The sequence below is a fragment of the Rissa tridactyla genome, chromosome 5, assembly GCF_028500815.1.
Source record: "Rissa tridactyla isolate bRisTri1 chromosome 5, bRisTri1.patW.cur.20221130, whole genome shotgun sequence".
Taxonomy (NCBI): domain Eukaryota; kingdom Metazoa; phylum Chordata; class Aves; order Charadriiformes; family Laridae; genus Rissa; species Rissa tridactyla.
The window spans coordinates 55,950,178-55,972,672 of record NC_071470.1 but is presented as its reverse complement, the minus strand read 5'-3'; the positions used below and the strand labels follow the sequence as shown (position 1 = coordinate 55,972,672).

At 49.6% G+C, this 22,495-nt stretch overlaps 1 protein-coding gene across 1 annotated transcript; it reads left to right on the top strand.

The window, feature by feature from the left end:
- The first annotated feature begins 1,140 nt into the window (after positions 1 to 1,140).
- CXXC4 (CXXC finger protein 4) lies at positions 1,141 to 22,029 on the top strand. Its single transcript, XM_054204094.1, has 3 exons — positions 1,141 to 1,952; positions 2,041 to 2,224; positions 19,737 to 22,029. Exons 1-3 carry the CDS (start codon positions 1,141 to 1,143, stop codon positions 19,779 to 19,781), a joined length of 1,041 nt encoding a protein of 346 aa, XP_054060069.1. The 3' UTR covers positions 19,782 to 22,029.
- Positions 22,030 to 22,495: the final 466 nt, after the last annotated feature.

Sequence of the window (22,495 nt, the reverse complement as noted above, 5' to 3'; positions counted from 1 at the left end):
AGTTCGCGCAGGCTGCCATAATGCACCTTCCTCATTGCCATGAACTAAAATACCCCCCTTCACCTCCCGGTGCGGGGGGGTGGTGGGGTGGGTGTCCGGTGAGAAATAAACCGAGCACCACGTCCTTACCCCCCCTCCTAAACTTTGCTAACCTTGCAGCAGAAAGCCATCTTCCCCCGCCGAGGGCCAGTTCCGCAGGTACAGGGACGTGCCCTCCCGGTCTTGTCTCTCCCCTGCCCCGCGGCGCCCGACGAGGGGCTGTCCCCGCCTCGGTGTGTGTGTGTGTGTGTGTCCCCAGCCCTCCCCGCGCAGCCCCCGGCGGTGGCGGGGAATCCTCCCGAGAGGCTGGGATAAATGCTTCGTCTTTAGTACAGCTGCAGGCGCCGGGATCACAAGCTGTGAAATTGCCTGCCTTAAGTATTTTATTGTATTATTATTATCATTTTTTTAAAACCTAGCCCCGCTTTCCCCCGCGGCCCGCAGGCAGCCCCCCCCTCCCCCCTGCACCCCCTCCCGCGACGGGGGGGCCCGGTGCCACCGCCACCAGCGCCCGGCGGAGCCAGCTGTGCCGGCAGGCAGCTAATGACCGCCGGGCGCAGAAGGACACCGTGGCAGCTGGCGGCTCCCTCCCCCCGCCTCTCTCTCTTTTTTTTTTTAGTATTTTATTCCTTTTATTTGTTATTTTTCCCCCGGCTTTTCATTTTCCCCGGTGGAGATGGTAGGTGGGCAGCTCCCGCTCCCCGTGCCGTTTTTGTCGTGTCCCCCCCGCCGCCGGCTTGTCCCGGGACCGGGCTCGCTCTGCCCGGGCCGCCCCCCTCTCCAAGCCCTCTGCCCGCGGGTACGGCGCCGTGTGCCCCCCTCCCCCGTGTCCCCGACCCCCGTGTCCGCCCGGGGTGGCCGTCGGCGGCCGTTATCGCCCCCCGCACCCCCTCGGAAATGACTTTCTGTGTTTCAGCTGCGGCGGCTCCCGTGAGGATGCAGGAGGAGCGGCTGCCCGGCCAGGCACGGACCGCGGGAATGCGCCCGGAGGAGGAGGAGGAGGAGAAGGATTAACCGACCCCCCCCCGCCCCGTCCCTCTCCCCCCGTCCCCCCACCACCCCCCCCCGCCCTAGCCCTCCCCCCCCACCCCCCCGGCCACCATGAACACCAACGTGTGCGTGGAGAGCGGCCCCAACCCCGAGGCGCCGGGGCTGCCCAAGGACAGCCACCTGCCCGAGGGGGCCCTCAACAGCCTTGTGGATTACAACTCGGAGATGGAGAGGTACCGCTCCTTCGCCACCTTCTACAAGACCAACGGCGGCGCCTTCCCCCAGGCGGCCAAGATCGCCCGCATCACCACCCCCATCTTCCCCAGCGCCGCCGCCGCCGCCGCCGCCCGCATCGGCATGTCCCCCTGGAACTGCGACACCGCCACGGCCGCCGCCGCCACCGCCATGCTCTGGGGCAGCGGCGGCGGCGGCGGCGGCGGCGCGGCGGGCGGTGCGAGGAAGCCCTCCTCCGCCGCCGCCGCCGCCGCCGCCTCCGCCTCCGCGGCCGCCGCCGCCGCCGCCTCCTCGCTGCACGCCGGCAGGGGCGGCATGCACCACCGGAGCGACTCGCAGCGGCTGGGCAAGCCCGGCTGCCCGCCGGCCGAGCAGCCCGCCCTGCCCATGGCGAACGGCAACTTCCTCTCCACCCTGGCCCCCGAGCACTGCCGGCCGCTGGCCGGCGAGTGCATGAACAAGCTCAAGTGCGGCGCCGCCGAAGCCGAGATCATGAACCTCCCCGAGCGCGTCGGCACCTTCTCGGCCATCCCGGCCTTGGGCGGCCTCTCCCTGCCCCCCGGGGTCATCGTCATGACGGCCCTGCACTCCCCCGCCGCCGCCTCGGCCGCCGTCACAGACAGCGCCTTCCAGATCGCCAACCTGGCGGACTGCCCGCAGAGCCACGCCTCGGCCTCGCCCGCCTCCGCCCTGGGCGCCGCCGCCGGCGCGGGGGGCGGTGGAGGCGGCGGCGGCGGCGGGGGGGGCCGGAGGCGGCGGAGGCGGCGGCGGCAGCGGGGCCGGGTCCGGGGCGGGCAACCCCGCCAAGAAGAAGCGGAAACGGTGCGGGGTGTGCGTGCCCTGCAAGCGGCTCATCAACTGTGGAGTCTGCAGCAGTTGCAGGAACCGCAAAACGGGACACCAGATCTGCAAATTTAGGAAATGTGAAGAGCTTAAGAAAAAACCGGGCACTTCGCTAGAGGTCAGAGGAGATGATTTCTTTTTCCCCAGCCTCCCGCCGTCCCTCCTCAACCCCCTGCCCCCCCCCCCTCCAGTGCTTCTTGTCTAGCTTCAAGATGCAGCACCCCTTTTCCGAGGCCTCCTTCAGGCTCTGAGGCTGACACCCCCCTCCCCACCCCCGCACCCCCCCACCACACGCACCCGCGGCGCTGCCCCGCCGCCCGAGCCCCCCCTTCTCCGCCCCGCAGGGAAGAGAAACGCCGCCCCCCGCGGCGCCCCGCCGAGCTCGGCCCCCGCCGAGGAGGGACGGAGGGCCGCCCCCGCCGGCCCCCCGCCCCGGGCCGGCCGGCCGGGGGCTGCCGGCCCCCTCCCCGCCTGCTTGTGGCCGTTCCGAGACCGCTGCTCGCCTGGTTGACCTGCCGTGCTGTTTGCTATAAGACTGATGGCTGTCTCTGGTTTCTTTTTTTTTTTTTTTTTTCCTTTTTTTTTAAATGGCGATCATGAGGATTTCGGGGCGGTTTGTAGGGACGGGGAGGTGGGAAAGGGAAAGTTTGGGCTGAACGCCGGGCTCCCGCCGTCGGAAGTTCAGGGGAAAAGTAATGGCGAGTTCAACTCCAGGGTGACGGGTGGCAGTTTGTCCCGGACAGATAGACAGGCAACTGGCTGTAGAGCCCGGCAGTGGGTGAAACGTGCCCAGGTTACCTCTTTGGCAATATCTTTTACGAAATAACCCGCTCGTGGTGTATAAAACACGATGGAAAAATAGCACAGGTATGACCGAACTGATGTCTGACTGACCTGTACATACGGCTATTTTGATGATGTGTCCTCGGAACTGATGATGTATTGCGTTTCCCAAAGCTGTAAGGGCAGGTTTTCAGGTTTGCTAGGTGCAGGAGAGGCAGGCAGATCCCATGTCGCAGACATTGTGGTTAATGTATCGGGGACCACAGACAACAGGAACCCAAATACACAACCGGGAGGAAAAAGGCAATTGGTTGATATCGTTAGGTGAAGGAAACAAGCGGGAGGAAAGACTAGTCATCATACTTAATCCCTTGTCATTATTAAAATGCAGTGTTGCTGGTTAGACGCACGTATCAGATGTGTCTGAAGGTGTTGAGGACGATGGATTCAGTACAGAGGAGTAGCGTATGCTGGGTGACACCAAGATTTGTAGTCACAGAAATTAGCAACCAAGTAAGAAATTGTAACTTCCCTCTGTCTGTCTGTGTGTGTGTGCGCACGTGTGTGCAGAGCAGCGTATTCCCCAACTCATTGCTTGCAGGAGTTCTCTCCAAGAAGGGGTGGGATGTGGGATTCCAGGGAAATAGCAACACCAAGAGCCCATTAATTTGTTCTGCATTAAATAAATGGAGATAATGGCATTGGTATTGATGCTGCCATGGGACAAAAGCAACATTTGGGGGTTTAATCGACGTTTGGCTGATACCATTAACTCTTTCCTAACCAGCCTCATCAAACCAACTAATTAATTCCTCCTTGCAAGAGTGAACTGCCCTTGCTGAAAGTTTGATTTGTAGCTCTGCATCCTCTTAGCTCTTTTTTTTGCAAATATACGGTGACCCAGCATCACTAACGCAAAAACCAGGATGGACGTCCCAGCTGCTAGAAAGTAGATTGGGTTTTCAGCTCTTGGTTTTCTCAATGATATGCCTGTATTGGTTTCGTGGCAAAGAAGATACCTGATGCCCCTGGTCTGTTAATGATGGATTATAGCGCTGAGTACAGCCTAAAAGAGGCTTCTCTGAACACAAGAGATGGAGAATCCCCTCTGCACCACCCAGCACCGGGGGTGCCTTTGTGCGCCAGGTTCCCTCATTAGGCTTGCAAACCAGGAGGCTGCTGGGATTTAAAGTTTGTGATAAATGATAGGTTCTGATGGCTTATCGATTTGTGCAGAAAGTGAGCTATCTCTGGAAGAAACGAATTTGTACGTTATCAGATCTTCCTGTGGGTTTGTGTGCATCTCTGAGCGCACATCCAGAACTTCCTCGCTCCTGACAGAGGTGTTCGACAGCCTTAAAAACTACTCAGGCGTGTTATGAGAATGCCGCCCGTTAAAATTGTTTAACCACTGTGACTAGTAAAAACCGTGGTTTTATTAGCCACTTGTGTACTCTCATAACCACCTGCCCTCACTTCTTTTCTTCATTCTCTCTCTTCTCCCCCCCTCTCTCCCCTGGTTGTGCTCCGTCAGATTCGTAAACACAAAAGCTCCTCTGCTGCCATACCACGACTTTAAGGAAACAGGTTTCTCTTCCCAGCTGTGGAGATGTCAGTGAGGCATCGCTTCTCGACAGGTCGTGGCCCATCCCAAAGTTTGTCACGGGACGTGGCTAATTACTTTACAGAAATGGGGTTTGTCAGTAGGAGAGGAAGAGTGCACGAAGTTGTTTTTCTTCTGTCTTCTTTTTTTCCTTCTTATTTTTTAAGTTTAAATTAACTAATAAAGAGTGGCAGCGGGGCTGCCTAAAGCACGTGTGCGGCATCAGTGCTCTGGCTGTTAGGCCACCAGCTGGAAGGGTGTCAGAGAGTGACAGGGCCTACAGGAGGGCACGGCAGCGGTGGCTGTGGTGGCTGCGGGTGGGCGAGGGCAGCCCCCCTCCTGAGTGAGCTTCTGGGGCTCTGTGTGGGTGATTGCCCGTCACCTCCGTGGGCACGGCCCCAAGGAAACATGACAAGGATCGAGGGGCTCGCTACACGCTTGTAAAATTTGTAAATTGCTCTCAACAGTGGCTGCAAGTTGTGGAGATGTTTCAAGGCAGGGGGCGGAACTGTGTTTAAAACCGAAATAAACGAAAAATGAGAATAATAACAATAAACAGTAAACTGGCTGATCCCACGGAAACCATTTCTCTCTTTTTCCTTTAAATCTCTTCCTCTACTGGTGCAATGAAGGCATAGGATATAACTCTCAAGGTTAGTACACGGAGTTGAAGACAGATTCACATGAATGCTTTCCAGTCCCTGACCCTTGCATTTTTAATGGAATGCTTCCCTCCCAGCTTTTTTTTTAAACACTTGAATTATTTTTTCCTATTTTTCTTGTGCTATTTTCACTTTAAAAGTGTCCCGATGCTCTAGAATTTTTCATAGAATGTTATTATTACTAGGAAATTTTATGTACGGTAATAATAAATCTATAAAAATAAGATTGACGTCACGTTGCACGCTGCCTACTTGTATATGTATATTCTGTGTTCATTCAGATTTACAGTCAGTTTAAAGAGACATAATCTTTATTTACCCATAGAGACTACTTATTTTCCTCTGATTGGTATACGCGTCTATAACTCCTGCTGCAGGTTATGAAGACTAGGAGCCCGATGTTACTTTGCATCCCCCTCTCTTTAAAGTAAAGCATCCCAATTCAGCGTAGGAATCTCAGTTGCCCCACTCCCATTTGCATTAGCATGGCGGCATTGCATTGGCAGGGTCTGAAGGGTTGGACCCAAACGTGGAATATCTGCTGTTTGGTCATGCTGTCATCATAGCCGGGTGCCACTTGCCTTATTCCTAACAGCCGCGCTAATTGATATGTGTGCTATTAAAGCAAACGTTTGCATACCGACCCGAAATAGTAAATACCAGCATCCAAATCCGCGGCACCTCGCTGAGTCGCGTTTCAAGCCAGCGGGAGTCTGAGGCGGCCTTCGCCGGGGATAGGCTTGTGATGATTGATTTCAACAGGCACGGCGTCTGATCCTGAAAATCTTAACACCATATGGCATTGCCACGGGGGAGAGGGTCTGCGCTGGCAACCTCCGAACTTGCACTTGGTGTTGTGGCAGCGCGAGCGAGCGCTGTTAAGGGAAGACTGCTGAGCTCTGTGCATAGGGGTCAATTAGCAGGGGCCTCAGAGGAAGCAATTTCCCTGCCGTCTCTCTAGCTTTAAATTACATGCATAAGTTACGCGACGGCACGGTGGAACTGAGTAGCATGAGGGGGAACTGAAAAGCTTGATAAGGAGCAGGCAGCTAACACGATCCCGGTGGCTAACTGGAAGGTGGAAAGAAAGACCACCTCGTAGCCTGCGCTGCCGTTCTTTGCTAAAACGTTGCTGTATGGCAGTGTTTCTCTCCTCCCAGCCGCTGCCTCGTAGCCCTCCATCTGGCTGGGGCTCCCCATGTGTTAAGCACCATGCAAGCCAGAAAAAAAGCAGTCCCTGTCCCCGGGCGTTTACAGCTGGAGTAAGAACCGCAGTCTGTCCCAAGCGGAATTCATGTTGGCTAGCGGCTGCAAAGCCCTGATGGTCCCTGAACGCTGTATTTTCCCTCTCTCCTCCTCGTGCGTGCCCATTGCGCTCTGCCAGGGTGCTCTTGTTTTTCCCTTCCCAGGTGTGACCCGGCAGGGAGGGTGCCTGGTGCTGGAAATGGCTGCGGGCACAGCCCTAGAGCCCTCACCAGGTGATCACCATGCTCTCACTTGGGGCTTCCGACACGGTGCACGATCCTGCGGTGATGGTGTTGGCAGCGAGCAGAAGAGGCAAGAGGCAGATTTGACCTTTGTTGAGCGTTTTGCAACGGTCTTTGTCACTTTCATCCAGATTTTACGTATCGGGCTTAAACATATGTTCGGCAAGGAGTTTTCCTTTTGACCTCTGGAGGTTCTTGGGGACAACACAAGGCCTCCTACTGCCACCTCCAGCAAAGACCAGCACAGCTGCAGGTGTCTTTGCTCACCGGCACCTCATCTCCGCCGCTTGGAAATCTCTTTGAAGCTGTCTGACCTTCTGCATTAGCATCACGTCTTGCAAGGCGGGAATGCATTGCGGTTGGTGGGAGACGTGGGATTGAGAAAGACGATGAGAGCCCTGCGGAGTTGAGCTTCTGGTCTCCTTACAGCTCTGGCAAATTGCTGAGTGCAAGGGGTAGCTGCTGAAAGGGAGTTGGACGTCCTCTGTTGTACTGTTTTTCATATTTTGTTGTTTCCCTTCCCTCATGAGACACTTGCAAAGCAAAGAAAGTGCCCAAACCCCATGACATTAGCGTTCAACTTAGAATATACATTGTATAAACTGCTGGTTTTGATACAGTGTGGTTTGTTAAAGCTGGGCAAAAATGAAGTTTCTCCTGCCTAAGGAAATCTCGTAGTGGTGGGATTTGGTACTGAGCTGAACAGAATTGCAAGGAATTGAGCAAAATTGTAGGCCAGTCAAGGGCTTAACAGCCTCTTTCATAGAAACACTGCTTTCTACTTGCATTGGAAATTGCTTGCTTTAAATCATTGAACTATGCTTGTTTGCCAGTGAAATTGTCTGTATGGTGAGAGAGGTTAACTGGTTGTGGCGGTTACGCGTTTTGATTGCACTGAATAGTTCTTTGCACATTTTCCTAAGTGCTAATATCGGTCATACGCTTGGGGTGTCGGGATTCTGCGCCAGGCTTTGGACTTCAGTGACATGTTGGTTAGTCCAGTTTTTTAAGTTGGCATAATAAAATCGCTGTGTATTGTTTAGGCTGGACAAGTTGCATGTGTTGGGAGAAAGATGATGAACAAAGCCAGGGTTTTTTCTAAAGTAGTAATTAGCATAATGAATCCCTTTTTTCTTCTTTTTTTTTTTTTTCCAAATTATCTAAGTCACTTTGAACTATGTATTTCAGTTAGATGTGCATAGAACCATCATGACTTGGACTCCTATGCTACAGCACTTTTGGAAAATCTCACCAATTCTGTGTTTGTACGAAATGTTGTGGGCTATACACATCATGCCTTACTCATAGAGGGAGACTCATTTAAGCCGGTAGATATGTGAATATCATGTTCAAGGTGGGTAACAATAAGTAACAGTCTCAATTTTTGTCGGTCTGTACACGTATGTGTTCATATTATTGTTTTTTGGGGGCCACTTCTCACACAATTCTGTTTGCTAGGCGGACACCTAACACCTTTAGTGAAGTCAGGGAAGACCTTGCTCACTTGGAGAATGAATTAGGGTGTCAGAAAGTGGTCCGCTTTGAAGAGCAACATCTTGGTACCGCCGTTTTGGTTTTAAAGGAAATGTGTTCTAAAGAGTTAAGTAAAAGGCAGATTTTAATTTCTGTACACTGTGTCATGCATTTGCTGCATAGCAATGACGGAGAACAGTCCTTTCCAAAGATCCTAAAAATGTGTATCTGTAAAAGGAGAACTAGTAGTCTTTCGTGCATGTAGTCGTAACATGCATGTATTTTAAGGGTTAGGCTGGGCGAAATATTTCTAAGCAGACAAACCTAGAATGTACACCTTAAAGTCTCATCAAATACAGCATAATCCTTTCGATCACCAGCTGCAATGGGAAGCGGCTGCCAATTGTGTAGGAAAAGGCTTTAAGATAAGCTTTTTGGATGCACCCAAGTGAGTTAGGTGCAATAAGAAAGTAACTTGTGTCACCGTAACAAAGTCCCTGGGACTTGGCCTTGGTTGCTTGCAGTTCCCAAGTCACCGACTACGTGCTTAAAAATTGCTGTCGGATACCATGTCTTCTGAGGAGTACGACCATCCGAAGAAAGCATTTCTCTGCTTCTGTAGTGTCTGTATTTTTTGATAACTCATCTACTCTGAATGATTGTACTGAACCACAGCGTCTTGAAGCATGCAGTTTCGTTTGACACTTTTTTGCTGTTTGGGAGCCCAGCCTGCTGTGTCTGTCTTCTCTCTTCTTTTGGGTACCTTTATTGTTTCCCACAGTCGTATCTTGTTCAGTCACATGCAAACACCTGTCCTGAAGTTGAATTACTCTGCCGCGTAATCTAAAGTCATCCCCCATTTCAGCATCCTGCGCTTTCTGTTGAGTTATGTTGCACCATACTTTAGATGCGACAGCCATTTAATAATGTTGAAGCCTTAGCTCTGCAGGGGCTAAAAAGATCCCAGCAGGCTTGTTAACTTCTACTCTCAGACATTATGGGAAATATTTTCTCCTCCCTGGAACTCCTAGGCATCCTCTTAATTAGCACTATAAAAATCCATAGCCAGGTATGCGTGAAGCCTGTTGAATTTTTTTGCAGTTTTCCAGAGTTTCTCCGTTCCTTCTTATTAACCAGACACTCCAGTGCCAAGTGAGATATAAGAACCTAAAAGGAATGAAGGCAGCCTGGGTCATGCTGGATACTGCGTTCTTGGCGGGCAGCAAACTCATCAAATGCGTTTCCCATGCTTGCCATAGGGTTTTATTCTTTCCTCTGCTCTACTCGGTATTTTCCTACATCTCAGTCTCCGAAGTGTTGGGCATTTTAAAGCTTTGAGCCTCTCCTGTCTCAGGACAGTGTTCCTTTCAGTTCCAGACTGCTGTGGCCATGGTCTCTGTTGTACTTCTATATAGGATCACCATTAGCTGGTATTGGACTTCATTTGGAGTTATTCGTACAGAGATGACAGAGATTGGTCAGTGGTTTAGGAAGTGGAGAGGCAGTATTAGAATTTGGGGTGGAGGGAGGAAAACCACATAAACATGGGAAAACGATGTGAAATCTCAAGGAGTTCAGGATGGATATCACTTAAGATGAGGACAGAAGAGGAGGAAAGAAGACCTGCAGAGTTCTCAAACAGAGAAGGGCGCAAAAGTGATTGAGGGTTGGTCATAACGTGCAAAGCCTTGGTGAGGGGGTGCCTGCTCCTCCATAGGAGTGACTCAGTTACCATGGGGAAGACCGACCCAGCGCTGGAGGTGATCTGCTGAGAGGACAGGACGGTGGTAGTGCTGAAGATGGCAGTGTCCTGGTGAGAAGAGAGTGGAATATCTCCGCTGCTGTGCAGGAGGTTTGCCGTTAGTCATTCAGGTGAGGCAGATGAAGAGCTCATCAGTAACTGTCCTCCCAGCGCCTCTCCAGGGGAAGGCCAAGACTTCATACAGCAGGGTTTTCCATGTGCCCTTGTTGATAGGTAATCCAATTTCTTTAATTTTTTTAACTGACAATAATTTATGGAGAGAATCTGGGTATCAGGGTGAGCATGTGGTATGGGAGGAAGCCCATGATCTGAACAAGTTGTTCAAGAGCTAAGGAAATGATAAAGGCATCCATACAGACAAGCTGACAAATGTGAAAGAGGGAGGGGATGCTTGCAAATGAAAGGCTGAAACTGATGATTTGTTGCATGAGGACTGCTTGGGTGTAGAGGTTTCTTTCGTGGTGTGTCCTGTGTGTCCCAGGGAAGCTGGAGCGAGTTGACGGCACGCACATCAGTCTGCACTATGTTAATGCAAAGAATTTGCTTCATCGTCACGAAAGAAATACCCCAAAACAACTATGGTTCAGTAACATCCATCCATCTGCACATGCTAACTGCTGGGTGGGGATGCAGAGGTGGTGCAGTGACCTGGGCAGTCAGAGGCTTGGAAGAGAGCTGAAGAGCTCTGGCCATCTGTGTTGAAGGTAACAAGGAGGGCAGGGCGTGATTATCGTGGTGCAAATCAAAGGGTTAGAAATGGAAAAGGAGAAGCAGGGAGTAGATGTTGTTAAACGTGATCTCCAAAGTGAGTGGTATCAGTCAAACAAAGGCCATTGGGTTTAGATGTGAGGAGGAAAGAGGCAAAAGAGGAGAAAATATATTTGGAAAGGTGGTGGGTTTGAATAGGTAGCCTCCAGGGAGTGGGTGGGAGAGGACTCGGTGACACAAGCTTAGTAATGATGTAAAACCTGTTCCCTCTAAATCACCAGTTCATCTGAGCTCTGGGAGGCAGTGATCACAGTTGGATGGTTGCTTGGAAGCTGATGTAAAATAAATTGGAGGTCAAAGTCCAGCTGAGGTGACAGTGTCATGAAAATAATCACTGAGATGGGTCTTAATTGTCATCCTTGAAAGTTTCAGAGGACATACCCGGGAACAAATGGGGTTCAGAGCCATTTACAATCTTTTAATGTTTCCCCCTCCAGTCAGGAATTGTGGTGACCTGCTGTATCAGAGTTCGCGTTGCTGCTCCTCTCCCTGCATCTGGTGGGACAATACACGGTGCTCACCGGCTGTGGGAGCGCCAAGCTGGCACCTGCGGTGGGTCTTAGGCATTGGCTGAAAATACTCCCTCAGCCCGGGGAACTGGCTGAGTACTGCATTTGAGTGAATGTATTTTTTCGTCTTCTTTTTTTTTTTTTTTGCAAGTCTTGCAGAAAAAGAAACAAGCAAGCAGAGGCCAGCATTTAATGGATATATATTTCACCGTCTCTTTTATCAACAGCGTATGAAAAATCCCAAAGGACAGAAGCAGTTAGCTAACCAATGAGGCGTCATAGCTGATTTTAGGTTCCACGCAGGAGAAAAAGATGCTGAAGCCCCAGCAGCTCTAGGGGAAAGAGATTTAAATTTAGGTTTGGTACTGAGAAACGTGCCTCCCCTCTGCTTGGAGACCAGTCCGTAAGAGATTACTGTACCCCAGAGCAGCAGTTTGGAGGATGATAGAGATGTCAGCCTGTGAGTGCAAAGACTTGTACCACTGGATGACGAACCAGCAGGGATTTATCATTAATGGAATGAATGTTAACAAGAATAATTCTGTTTTGTGAGCTTGTGTGTGTGGGAAGGATAAATGATAGGGACTGATGGATGGTCTTCCCAGGGATTTGATTAGGGAGAAGGTGAATGGCAGCGTGTGTGTGAGAGAGGGGGAGGTGTGTGCACGTGGTGCGTCCACTGCAGAAGGCAGGCACGCTTCTAGTTGATAATGTCTGACAGAGGAGAGTCAGCAGAAGTAACCAGGCGGGTCCTGGGTGAAAGCAGAAGCTGAGCAGTGGTGTGGATATTTTGGTTTTGGTGTCTTTTGCATTGTAGGGTCTTGGATTTTACGTTGCATGGTGGTAATAAAACCTGTATCCAAGAATTTCTCTATAAAACTTTTCTCAGTGACAGAGGTTTCTGCTTTATGCTAATAAAAGGTTTGGCTATTTGATACTAATCCTCACAGTCAGTATGGGAGCACTGAGTGACAGCTTTTCTGACCTGCTTAGCATCAGTCTTGTCTCTGAAGTACCACTGTGTTACAGCTTGTACGAGCCCTTCTCCATCCCTGAAAAAGCAGGAGACAGGCCAGACCTACTGGTTGAGAGGCTGGGCAGGCAGAACCAACAAAAACAAATCCTCATGCTGCCTGAGGCCTTCAGATGCCGCTGGAATGCAAATAATAAATAAAAAAATTGCAAAATAGTGACATAAGCTGAATAGGCACTCTAGCGGGCTTAGCAGCTCCATCCTCAGGTACAAGGATAGCTGAAAAACTGAAGGAACCACAAGAACTGCTCGAGAGGGATGTAGAAATAGGGAAAGAAATGTGAATCCCTTTGGCAGTGAGATTATGAGAGATCCCTAACCTGAAAACCCAAACCTCTGATGCCTTCCCCGCTGCCTTTGCCAGAAAGCCATTAGGAGCCCCCGTCCGAGGCCGGAGCGTGGCCAGCTGGAAGGCGGCTGTAGGGTAGCAGACAGCAGGAGGAGTTCCCGGCCCTGGCTTGCCCGTCACTGCCAGCCCCGCGCGCCGGGTGCCAGGCATGGGGAAGCCGGCGGCCAAGCCGGCTGCTCCCCTTGGGAGCCAGCGGGACGACAGAGGTGGAGACTTGGCTCCGTCCCTCGGCTTGGCTGGCCAAAAGAGCTGCGCTGGCACAAGGGAGGGAGTGTGCTGGAAGGCGACCGCAGCCAATTACTCCCAGCCTGGGAGGGAAGGGGGAGAGGAGATGTGTTCCTTTCCAGGGCTCTGCCTGCATCCTGGGGTGACGCTCGTGCCTGCCAGCCTCTGTACGAGTGATGCTTAGTGGCTCGACCTGGCCCCCGGGGCATTTCAAGGCCGATGGTGGAACGTGTGAGCCGCTGCGCTGAAGGTTAGCGTGGCTGCTCCTAGCTGTAGGTGCTCACCGGCACGGAGAGGGGCTCCATCACTAACATTTCCTGGGTCTGAGCTGTTGTTCCTTTGACAGCATTAGTCTGGATTCCTTATGATTTCTGATCTGTATTTGCCATCTGTTTTCCCCAATGGTGTTACGCGTTTTTTCAGATCAAGAAAGTGAAATTGTTTACCCATTCCCCAAATTTAATCTCGTGTATAAAGTGAAAAAAAATTAATATATAAAATAAACTATGGCGTGTACTGAATGCAAATGAGGGACACGTTTGCTCATTCTTTCTCCTGTGGAGAAACACATCGTTCCTCAGACTAATCCTATTGATTTAGTTGGGGAGCTACTGCCTGCTGCTGATGCCGAGTCCAAGTGGCAGGATCCAGCCCAACATTGGCAGGTCTCTAGCTCTCCCATGACCATGGGCACAAACCATTTGTTCCCCAGCTGCCCTGCTGAAATCTCCTGAGGTTACCTCTGAGTGAGCTATTCGAGGGGAGCTGGGTTTTCAAGACACAGCCCCGATTTAGGAGTACATTTTTAAAATTTCTATTTGCAATGTCCCGTGGCGCAGGTTTACTTTTCACTTGGTGGAGCTGGCGGCAGAGAAAGTCAAATGAGTTTCCTAATCTGGTATGTTCGAAATCTGGTTTGTCTCAAATACGGCCTGAGAGATATGCAGCGCAAGTGGAAAAATAACTGCCAGCACGCAGATGCGTGTCCTCTCAGAGCAAATAAAGCTGACTTTTAAAATAAATGTTAAATCTCATCCTTGGTGTGAAGGGAGACAGGCCCGTAGCTCAGGTATGGGGAGAGATATTTTAAGGTGGGCTGCGGAAGCAAACTCACCACCAAGCTTCTGACCCAGCGTACGTGTCCCTTTTTATCTGCTAAGTCCAATAATAAGCTTGTTATTAGAGGACATCTGTTACCGCCTGATAACACGTACAGCGAGCAGGAGCGCAGCGTCGGTGGGCAGACAGGGATTTTGGCAGCTGTGGGGAGCAGCAGCTTCGTGGACTGCTTCCCACCTCATCCAGCGCCGGTGCGTCCCTCCCGTGGGCCTGCGGCTGGGTGGGAAGATGCCAGGAGGAGAGGCGCGGGCTGTTCCCGCTCACGGCTCTCCCGTGCTGGCCGCCATCCATGCACGCCGACGCCATGGCCAGGCGCCTCATCCCCCCGCAGCCGCTGGTGTCCTCTCGGTGCCGATGGTGTCCCCTCAGTGCTGGCATGGTGGGACTCTGGGTGTACCTCCAGGGTAGGAAGCAGAGTGGCTGGGAGACAGGCGCCGGGCACCGGGCTCTGTCTTTCCCTTCCTTCCGCATTTCCAGGAGATGCAGTTCACACACTGGTTTCTTGCCCCCAAGCCTCCTCGCCTGAAGCCAAACATTCAAGGAGACTCTGTGTGAGCTGAATCTGAGCGTCTTTGGGAGGTTTTCCCCAAAGTCGTTGCTGTAGGTAATGTATATTTATGAGCAGAACAAAGTGGGCCATAGATACTTTCAAAGGCTGCTTTCCTCCCAGGGTGGCTCAGTATTTAGGCAAGTAAGGAGATGCCGGCCAGACCACATTCAGCGGTGGCAGAGCAGGCCGGCACATGAGAGGCGGCAGCGTCCTTCACCCACCGGCCGTGGGCCATGGGCTGCCTCTGCCTGAGGGTCAGGAGATGTCTGGGTGCTGGCACGTCTTGGTGGGACGCACAGCCCTGTTCCAGCCACGCGTGTCCTGCATCCCAGCGCTTGTCTGGGGAAGGGTCTTTCCAGAGGGAAATTGGGGATGGAAAGTAGTTTTGGAGCACATGCATTTGCACCGGATTCTGCACTGTTTATGCGTGAGCAACACAGTGTGTATATTTGATGTCTTTTCCAGCATGATCAAGCTGACACCTAAATTAGCTTGCAGCGCTGGAAATACAAGGTGTGGCTTGGAGAAAAGGCCAGTTTGCTTCCTCACTGGGATTTGTCTCACTGTCCTGGTGCTCTGCTCTTCTCAGGCAGCCGTGCGTGTTTTGTGGGACTGGTTAGGTCTCTAGCCCACATTCACACAGGTGTAAGAGAAGCATACAGTCACTGGTTTGTGGCCAGTGGTGGCCAGTGTTTGCCAGGCTGGGCTGATGATCGATTGATCCAAATTGCATTTTGTGCAGGGGCCATGACTTCCCAGGTGAACTTTTTGTCCATCACGTAGCACTGTATTTCTCTATCTCCAATCATATATATATATATATCATAGAATCATAGAATGGTCTGGGTTGGAAGGGACCTTAAAGATCATCTAGTTCCCGCCCCCCTGCCATGGGCAGGGACACCTCCCACTAGACCACGTTGCTCAAAGCTTCATCCAGCCTGGCCTTGAACACTTGCAGGTATATATATATACACATATATGTGTATATTGAGTTATATACACACATGCACACACACACACACATATATATATAGCTTAGTGGGCCAAATTTCATGCTATACATCCACTGGCCTAAGTGCCAAACTGCTTCTCTTGTGGAAGGGATTTTCAAGAAGGGGTTGTCCTCCAGGGTGAGAAGCTCTCATGGAGTTCTGTGCAGACCTGTGCAGGTCATTTTTCCCTGTGTGGCCGGCATCAGTCCCACTGCTTTGGAAAATACAAGAACGTCCACTAGTTTTGTTTGTCTTGCCATGTGAATTTGAGATTTGTTAGGGACAAAGTTCCTTCATGCTGTCTATTTCTGTGGTTGTGTAGGTCTTTGTAAAGACTGTCAGGCAGCCCAGATCTTGTTGAACATACCTCAGCTGCAGCATCCTTCCCAAAGGGCCTCTGTTGAGCTGGATCATTCCAGCCAGGGCTCCTCAAGAGGAACGAGGAGTGCCACATTTGGCCAATAGTTTGCTGTAGCCAACGTGTACGTTTGCTTCAATGAGAGTGGGATTTTTGCTCATGGATCAAACATCAAAGGATTCTTACATAATGCAACATCTTTTAACATCGGTAATGTATTAGGTCATAATCATGTAGTGCCCTGATATATTTTATTATTCTATTTTATTTCTGAATGTGGTTCAGATGACTTACAGTGAGCCTTAGTTATGCAGCTGTGAATTTGGGCTGCACCCCAAGCAACAGCATCCCAAGCAGAAGCGGCTGGCTTTCCCAATTCCTGATCTCCATACCGAATCTTTCAGGCATCTGTGAGCTGCGGGACCCAGAGAATCGAGGAGAGGGGCATCTTCGGCAGGTTTTGTAGGCATGAAGTTGCCAAAGGATGGGGCTGGGCTGGGCTGGGTGAGCAGAGCCCGCCGTCTGGCACCCCGTGCCTTGCCAGCCTGGCCCCGTGGGCTCCATCCGTCGGTTGGTCACCCCAGGGGGCTGTGGGAGGCATCATTCTTTAGTGAATACTTTTGTTGGGAAAATACAGAGCTCAGCTGTCGAAAAGGGGTCTCTGGAGAGGAATTCCCAGCACCTGCCAGCGTGCTGTTTTCATGCGTTGGCAGCACGTGCAGCACATGCACGTAGCAAGGGTCCGCTTTTATGTTTCTGCGTGGGGCAGCCAGGACAGATACATAGGTATCGTTTTTCCATTACTGCATAATTGAAGGGATTTTCACCCTTCTCTTGGTTTCGGTTGCCTTTTTTACTTCCTTCTCCAAAAATGTAGTGTGCTTGGTTCCCTATGTGAAGCTGCTTTTTCAATGCAGCAATTAAAATTTCAAATTTCACATGTTTGAGCTGCTTCTTTTGCGGTGAAACCTGGCAAGAAGGGAACGGAATAGAGGGTTTGAAAGCGTGGAGGTAATTTTGTCCCGGCTTTGAGCAGGCATAAATTCTCTCCAGCGCCAGGCTTTATGGCATTACCCTCTTGGAGGAGCCGGGGCTGCGGGTTTCTGAGCATCCTCCGGGGAGCGAGGCTGCCGTTTGTCAGCATTTGCAGCGGGGCGAGCGGTGAAGGCTTTTACAGCAAAACCACGCTGATGGGCTCCCGTTCTGCTCCTCGCCACCCCTCCCCTGCCTTCCAGGGGGATCTGTCTTTCCTGTCACTCAGGATAACGATCCCCCGCCGGCAGCAGGGAGATCCAGAAACGCGCCGTAATCTTGCCGAGAGTTTGATTCCCCAGCTGGGACTCCTGGATTTATGCAGCCGGGCAGTAGATGGTCATTGCACTTAAGCTCGTGCGTTGGCGTGCTGAACCACCACACGGGCTGAAGGGTCTCTTTTTGTCTGGGAATAACCTTGATTCTCGGAGTGGTAAAATCTATGGATTTCATCACAATAAATTGGTTTAGATTTATCTCGATCCACCTGTTCAATTTTAAAGGCTTTCTTTTTTGTTTAAGCGTGGATTATTAATTCATTCCCAAACCGGGGATTAGCGCAATGGATATTTAACTGTAAATGTGTATCTTTAATCAGAACTTGGTACGCAGCTGCAAAATTCCTTATCTTGTAGTTTTTCAAAAGCACACATACTAAACCACAGCATTGCCCTTCAAAAATGTTATTCCGTGTATTTAAAGGTCTGAATGACCTTTTAATCAGACATTGCACCTTTACTTCCAGCTGATATGACAACATCTGACAGTAACTCAACCTGATGCTGCAAGAAAATAAATAAAGGCCATCTCAGTCACTATGTCTTTAAATCTCTCTGTCTAGCTGTGGTTTTGTGTTTAGGCAGATGGACCCACAGCGGAGTATTACGTTTAGCTTTCAGGTGGAGGCAATCTATTGGGTTTAATACATTTGCATGTTTGACTGTTCTTTTGAGGTCAGCTCAGTCGTATGATTGTTTCCTGTCATTCCGACCTCCAGCCTCTTCTGCAGTCAACCTCTTTATAAATTATAAATCTGTATACCTCGCGCTCAGCAGCCATCTTACAGCCCACACAGACCGGTGCGGATGGTCTAGCAGTTGCATTAGCTCTCCTCGGCGTACCTTGGGAGGAGGGCTGCTGTGCTTTGTCACTTCTGGTGCTTACGCCAGGCACGCGGAACGGGGCAGGACAGGGACTGGCAAACGATGGGTATGAGCAATTCCCACTTTTGGACCACCAACACAAAGAAAGCTCGTACTGGTCAGGGTGATTGTATTCAGCAAACCAGCTCATTGTCTTTGGAAGTTAATTTTCGGATGATTTATTAAAGCGTAACATTTGCGGAGGGGGGAGTGGGTATCGAATTAACCACAGGTCAGAATTCTGGTGACACAGCAGAAGTACTTTTGGCTCTGGTATTTCCATGGGCGCCAGCGATAAACATAACAATAAGAGCTCCCCTTTCATACCACTTTTACAAAAAGAGGAGCCTTTTACTGCTTGAGCCTGACTATCACAAAATGGGCTAATTATTCAACACAAAATCCTTGCCATACTAACGAGCAGTTCCCTGGAATTCAGTGAGAAATATCCTGCCGTCAAGTACCGTGTACGCTGTATGCTGTAGGGTCCATGGTTTATTGGATTTTTATGGAAAAAACTAGGAAAACACTTAAAAGATCCTCCCTGAAACAAAAATGAAAGAATTCCTTCAAAAAGAGACATGGTGTTTCCATATGACACCAGCAAAATCAGTGAGAACTCTTTCATTGTGCATATTTATGTGCAGTTTTCCAGAGTTTTGCTTTTAGGAGAATTTCATCAGGTGTGATGCTAATATTTGTGGGCAGCTCTTAATGAAATCAAGTACTTGTGAGCTGGGACTGACTGATACAAAGTCATCTCAGGGCTTGCTCTTGCCCCCCTGGTCAGTGCCTCATCGTCGCTTCTGGAGGAGAGACGTGTGTCTGGGTGCGTGGGTTCAAGGGCACTTTCATCATCTTGGGACCTTGAAGGAAACTGAGGGCAGGACGTACCTTGCAGATATGACACAGCCCTTACAGGCTCAGTGCCTCAGTCTGTCATGGATTTTGTACTTTAAAGCAGCGAAGGGAAGTTGCCTGCACTCAAATGGGTATGGAGGCACCTAAATGCAAGGGGGTATCATTTTCGAGGGGACAACAGGGGAAGGAGGGGGGATAGCAACTCTGCAAGCAGATTATTCCTGTGTAAGCCAAGGTCCAGCACGTGCGTGCAAAAGAAAGTACATGGGGCAGCCTGGGCAGCCCCCCACCCCAAGTCAGTGAGATGTTTCCCTCACTGGAACGAAGTCAAGGACGTGCCGAAGTGCTTTCTGCATTGCAACCTAAGCGTGGAACGAGTTGATCAGCCTGAGGTTTGAAAGTGCCGACCTCTGCTCCCAAGGCGTCTGTGGACGCAGCACGCTTCCTGAATGACAGATAAATGCCTTCGTTATTCCCCTAGCAAAAGAAGTGTTCTTGCCAAAGCGCGCGTCTAACCTGCAAACCCACCAAGCCGTAACTGCGCATCCAATATGGCAAGGCACAGGCAGAAACCGTTGGACAACTGTGTGGTTATTCTAAAAGCACAGTCTGTTTTCCGGGGGATTTTTTTTCTAGCAATGTTTGCATTTCCATGAGTACCTTGTTTAGCTAACTGAGGAGCAGTCAGCACGTTAGGTGTGTTATATACCGAGTACCACGTATCACGTGTGATCCTGAAATGGTGTGTGTTTGGAGAAAGGATGTTTCTATTAATTGTTAAGCAATGATGTCAGGCATCGTGTTGTTCCTAGATAACTGAAAGTATGCCTAAAATGTAAAGGGAAAGAACAACTAGAAGATCTCGAGTATGCCAATGCCGCAAAAGAAAGCTTAACTTGTTTTCTTGCTTTTTTTTTAGAGAACACCTGTTCCCAGCGCTGAAGCATTCCGATGGTTCTTTTAAGCAGTAGTGTATCTTATTTTCAAGGCAGTCCGAAGTGAATGGCAAGCTAAAGTCTTGTTTTAAGAAACTGCTTAGTCCACCATTGAAGAATATACTCAGATACTATTTTCATTTATGTATAGGGGTTTCCTCAAAAGCAAAAGACAAAAATCTGGGAGCCTGGGGAATTGGCCAGCTTCTTCACATTCAGTACACTGATTCTTTCTTTGATGTAACTTAGCTATACTAGTGAAGTTGTTGTCTATTTTTAAAGTGGCTGTAAAAAAAAAAAAAAAAAGTTTGGGTAAACCCCTGCTATAAAGTCATGTATCTTTGAAAAGTAACATATCTATACTTCATTTTCGAATATATGTGTTTCAGTACTGTAAACTGTACAGATAGCCGCTTGTATTTTGTGTGTTTAGACACAAGGAGACAATCATGTCTGAGCATCTATGGAGATTAACGGTTTGTACACAACGGTGTGGTTCTGCGAGTTAAATCCGGAGCAATAAATTCTAGCTTTAACTATTATTTTGCTAGTTGTTTAGCAGCAGCAGCAACAGCAGCACTGTTTTACCATGCATCCTTCCGTAGAGACTTGATGCCAAGTTTTCCAAGATAAAAAAGATTGTGACACATCTAGCAATTGCCTTCTGTCGCGGTGGTGTAAGAGGGGAAGACAAAACATTTGAAATTAATCTTTCAAGCACTATATTAGAGTAGTGGTTTGTGCACTTGCATTGCTTCCAAAGGAGCTGTACAGAGGGGTATCTCTCCAAAAATGCTGTCTGATGTCTGACTCGCTTTTCACTGCGCTCTGAGGTGGAGTGCTCAGCATAGGCGGATGTGCAAAACCAGTCGTCTATATAAAGGTTGTTCAAAACAAATGGGTACGAGACCTTAGAAAAAATGATGACTCAGCCTAATTACCCTTCGCCTACAAGTTGTTATGTAACGTTTTTCAGTCAATGGAGTAAATATTTTATAAAGTGGAATGCCATATTTTTGGTCCGAGTGGAGCTCGTCACAGTTAAGTGAGTTCTGACAGTTGGACTGGTTTCGGTCTCACTTGCACTGGTGTTCATGTGAGAGCCTGGATATTTTTGCGGTATAAAAATGGATTTTTTAAAAAAAAAAATGTTTCAAAAAAAGTCCGCTTCTCCCCACACGTTTCTTGGTCCACTGATCTCGGCTTTGCTGAACGGCCGGTCCCTTAGGCCCCCCAGAAGAATGCTCCGCCGTTCTTCTTCCTGCTGTAGCTGCGTGGAGGAAATGTCTGCTCCTCGAAATGGCAGCGCTCGGAGGGATATAACTCACATGTCATAAAAAATATGGAGGATACTGAACTTAGGGATACTTATTATCAGCTGATCATCACTTTTTATTGCTTGGCTTCGTCATACCACCCATGAGTGAGAAGGCCATCCCATCAAAGTAAGCGAATGCTGTTGTGCCATGTATTTGATAGATTTATCCTTTTATACAAGATAGGACTACCAGCAGTTTCACAGACATGGTGCTGGGCATGTAAATTACCAGTTAATGATGCACAGCACGTTTAAATCTCATTGTTTCAGCACTTTCTCCATTTTTTTGCTAAGTACTTCAGCCTTTGGCCCCTGGTCACTCACACTCACTTGGTGAAGCACATGGGATGGTTGGGAACGCTGCGGTCTGGGACCTGTGCAGGCACGGGAGATGCTGACTTTGGCTGGGGAGGGAGCTCGCAGAACTGTTGGGTGTTGGGAATGGCCCAGAAAGCCAAGACCGAGGGATGGAGGAGGAGAAGCCTCCTGAGGTCACACGTGTGTGTCAGCAGGACCGGGCAGAGCGTGGGTGACCTGGGGTAACTGGAGGAGCGTGGGAGGGCTGGGCTTACACCTGTGTCCTCAATTTAGGGTCAATCCACGTGTCTACGTTTTTGCGTTGTATGACGTCACATACGTGGCTTCAGAGATGGAATGTCACACTTGAAATGCTTCTGTCACGGTGCCCTTCTTACAGTTTGTAAGAGATCCTCAGTTGAATACTCATCCAATACCCATTCAATGAGCTTTACATCTGTTCGTACGGCAGCTGTGTATGGATTTTTTTTTTGCGTTGAAGACTTTTTGGTTAGGGCCTCTGTTACTGACCACTAGACCAATACAAGCTCTGCAAGGTCGTCTTCTCTACCAAAACGCTGATTGATTAACAAACTGAAGCCTTATTTGCACATCTGGCTGGTAAGCTTGCCTTGCTTTTTGGAAAATTGTGATTGCTCTTACAGAAGCAGAGACAAAATTAAGTTCAGGCTACATTAGGTGTACAAAGATATTCATAGCAATGTACTTACTGTCTAACACCCTAATGTTGCATGTCTTGATGTGGTTTCTTTTTTTGTTTTGTCGTTTTGTTTTAAAGAACTGATGGATCTGTATATTGTAATTGTGATGTTTTACATGTCAATTCAAAATTGTTAAAACAAACAAACAAACAAACAAGCAAACCTGTTAACTATTGAAAATGAACAAGAGTTGATTTTTCGTTGGTTTACCCATATGGTTTTCATTTTGGATGTTGTTCCTTTGCACCACCAGACTTTAGATTTTGCTGAAACAGTATTTATATGATGTAGTGCGCATAGAGCATTTTAATTAGTGATGTTTGAAGAAGGAAATCCCTTTTCTGGCCTGTCTCTCTCCACCGCAGCCCTACCCCCGCCATTTATACACCTATTTGTCAATCGGATT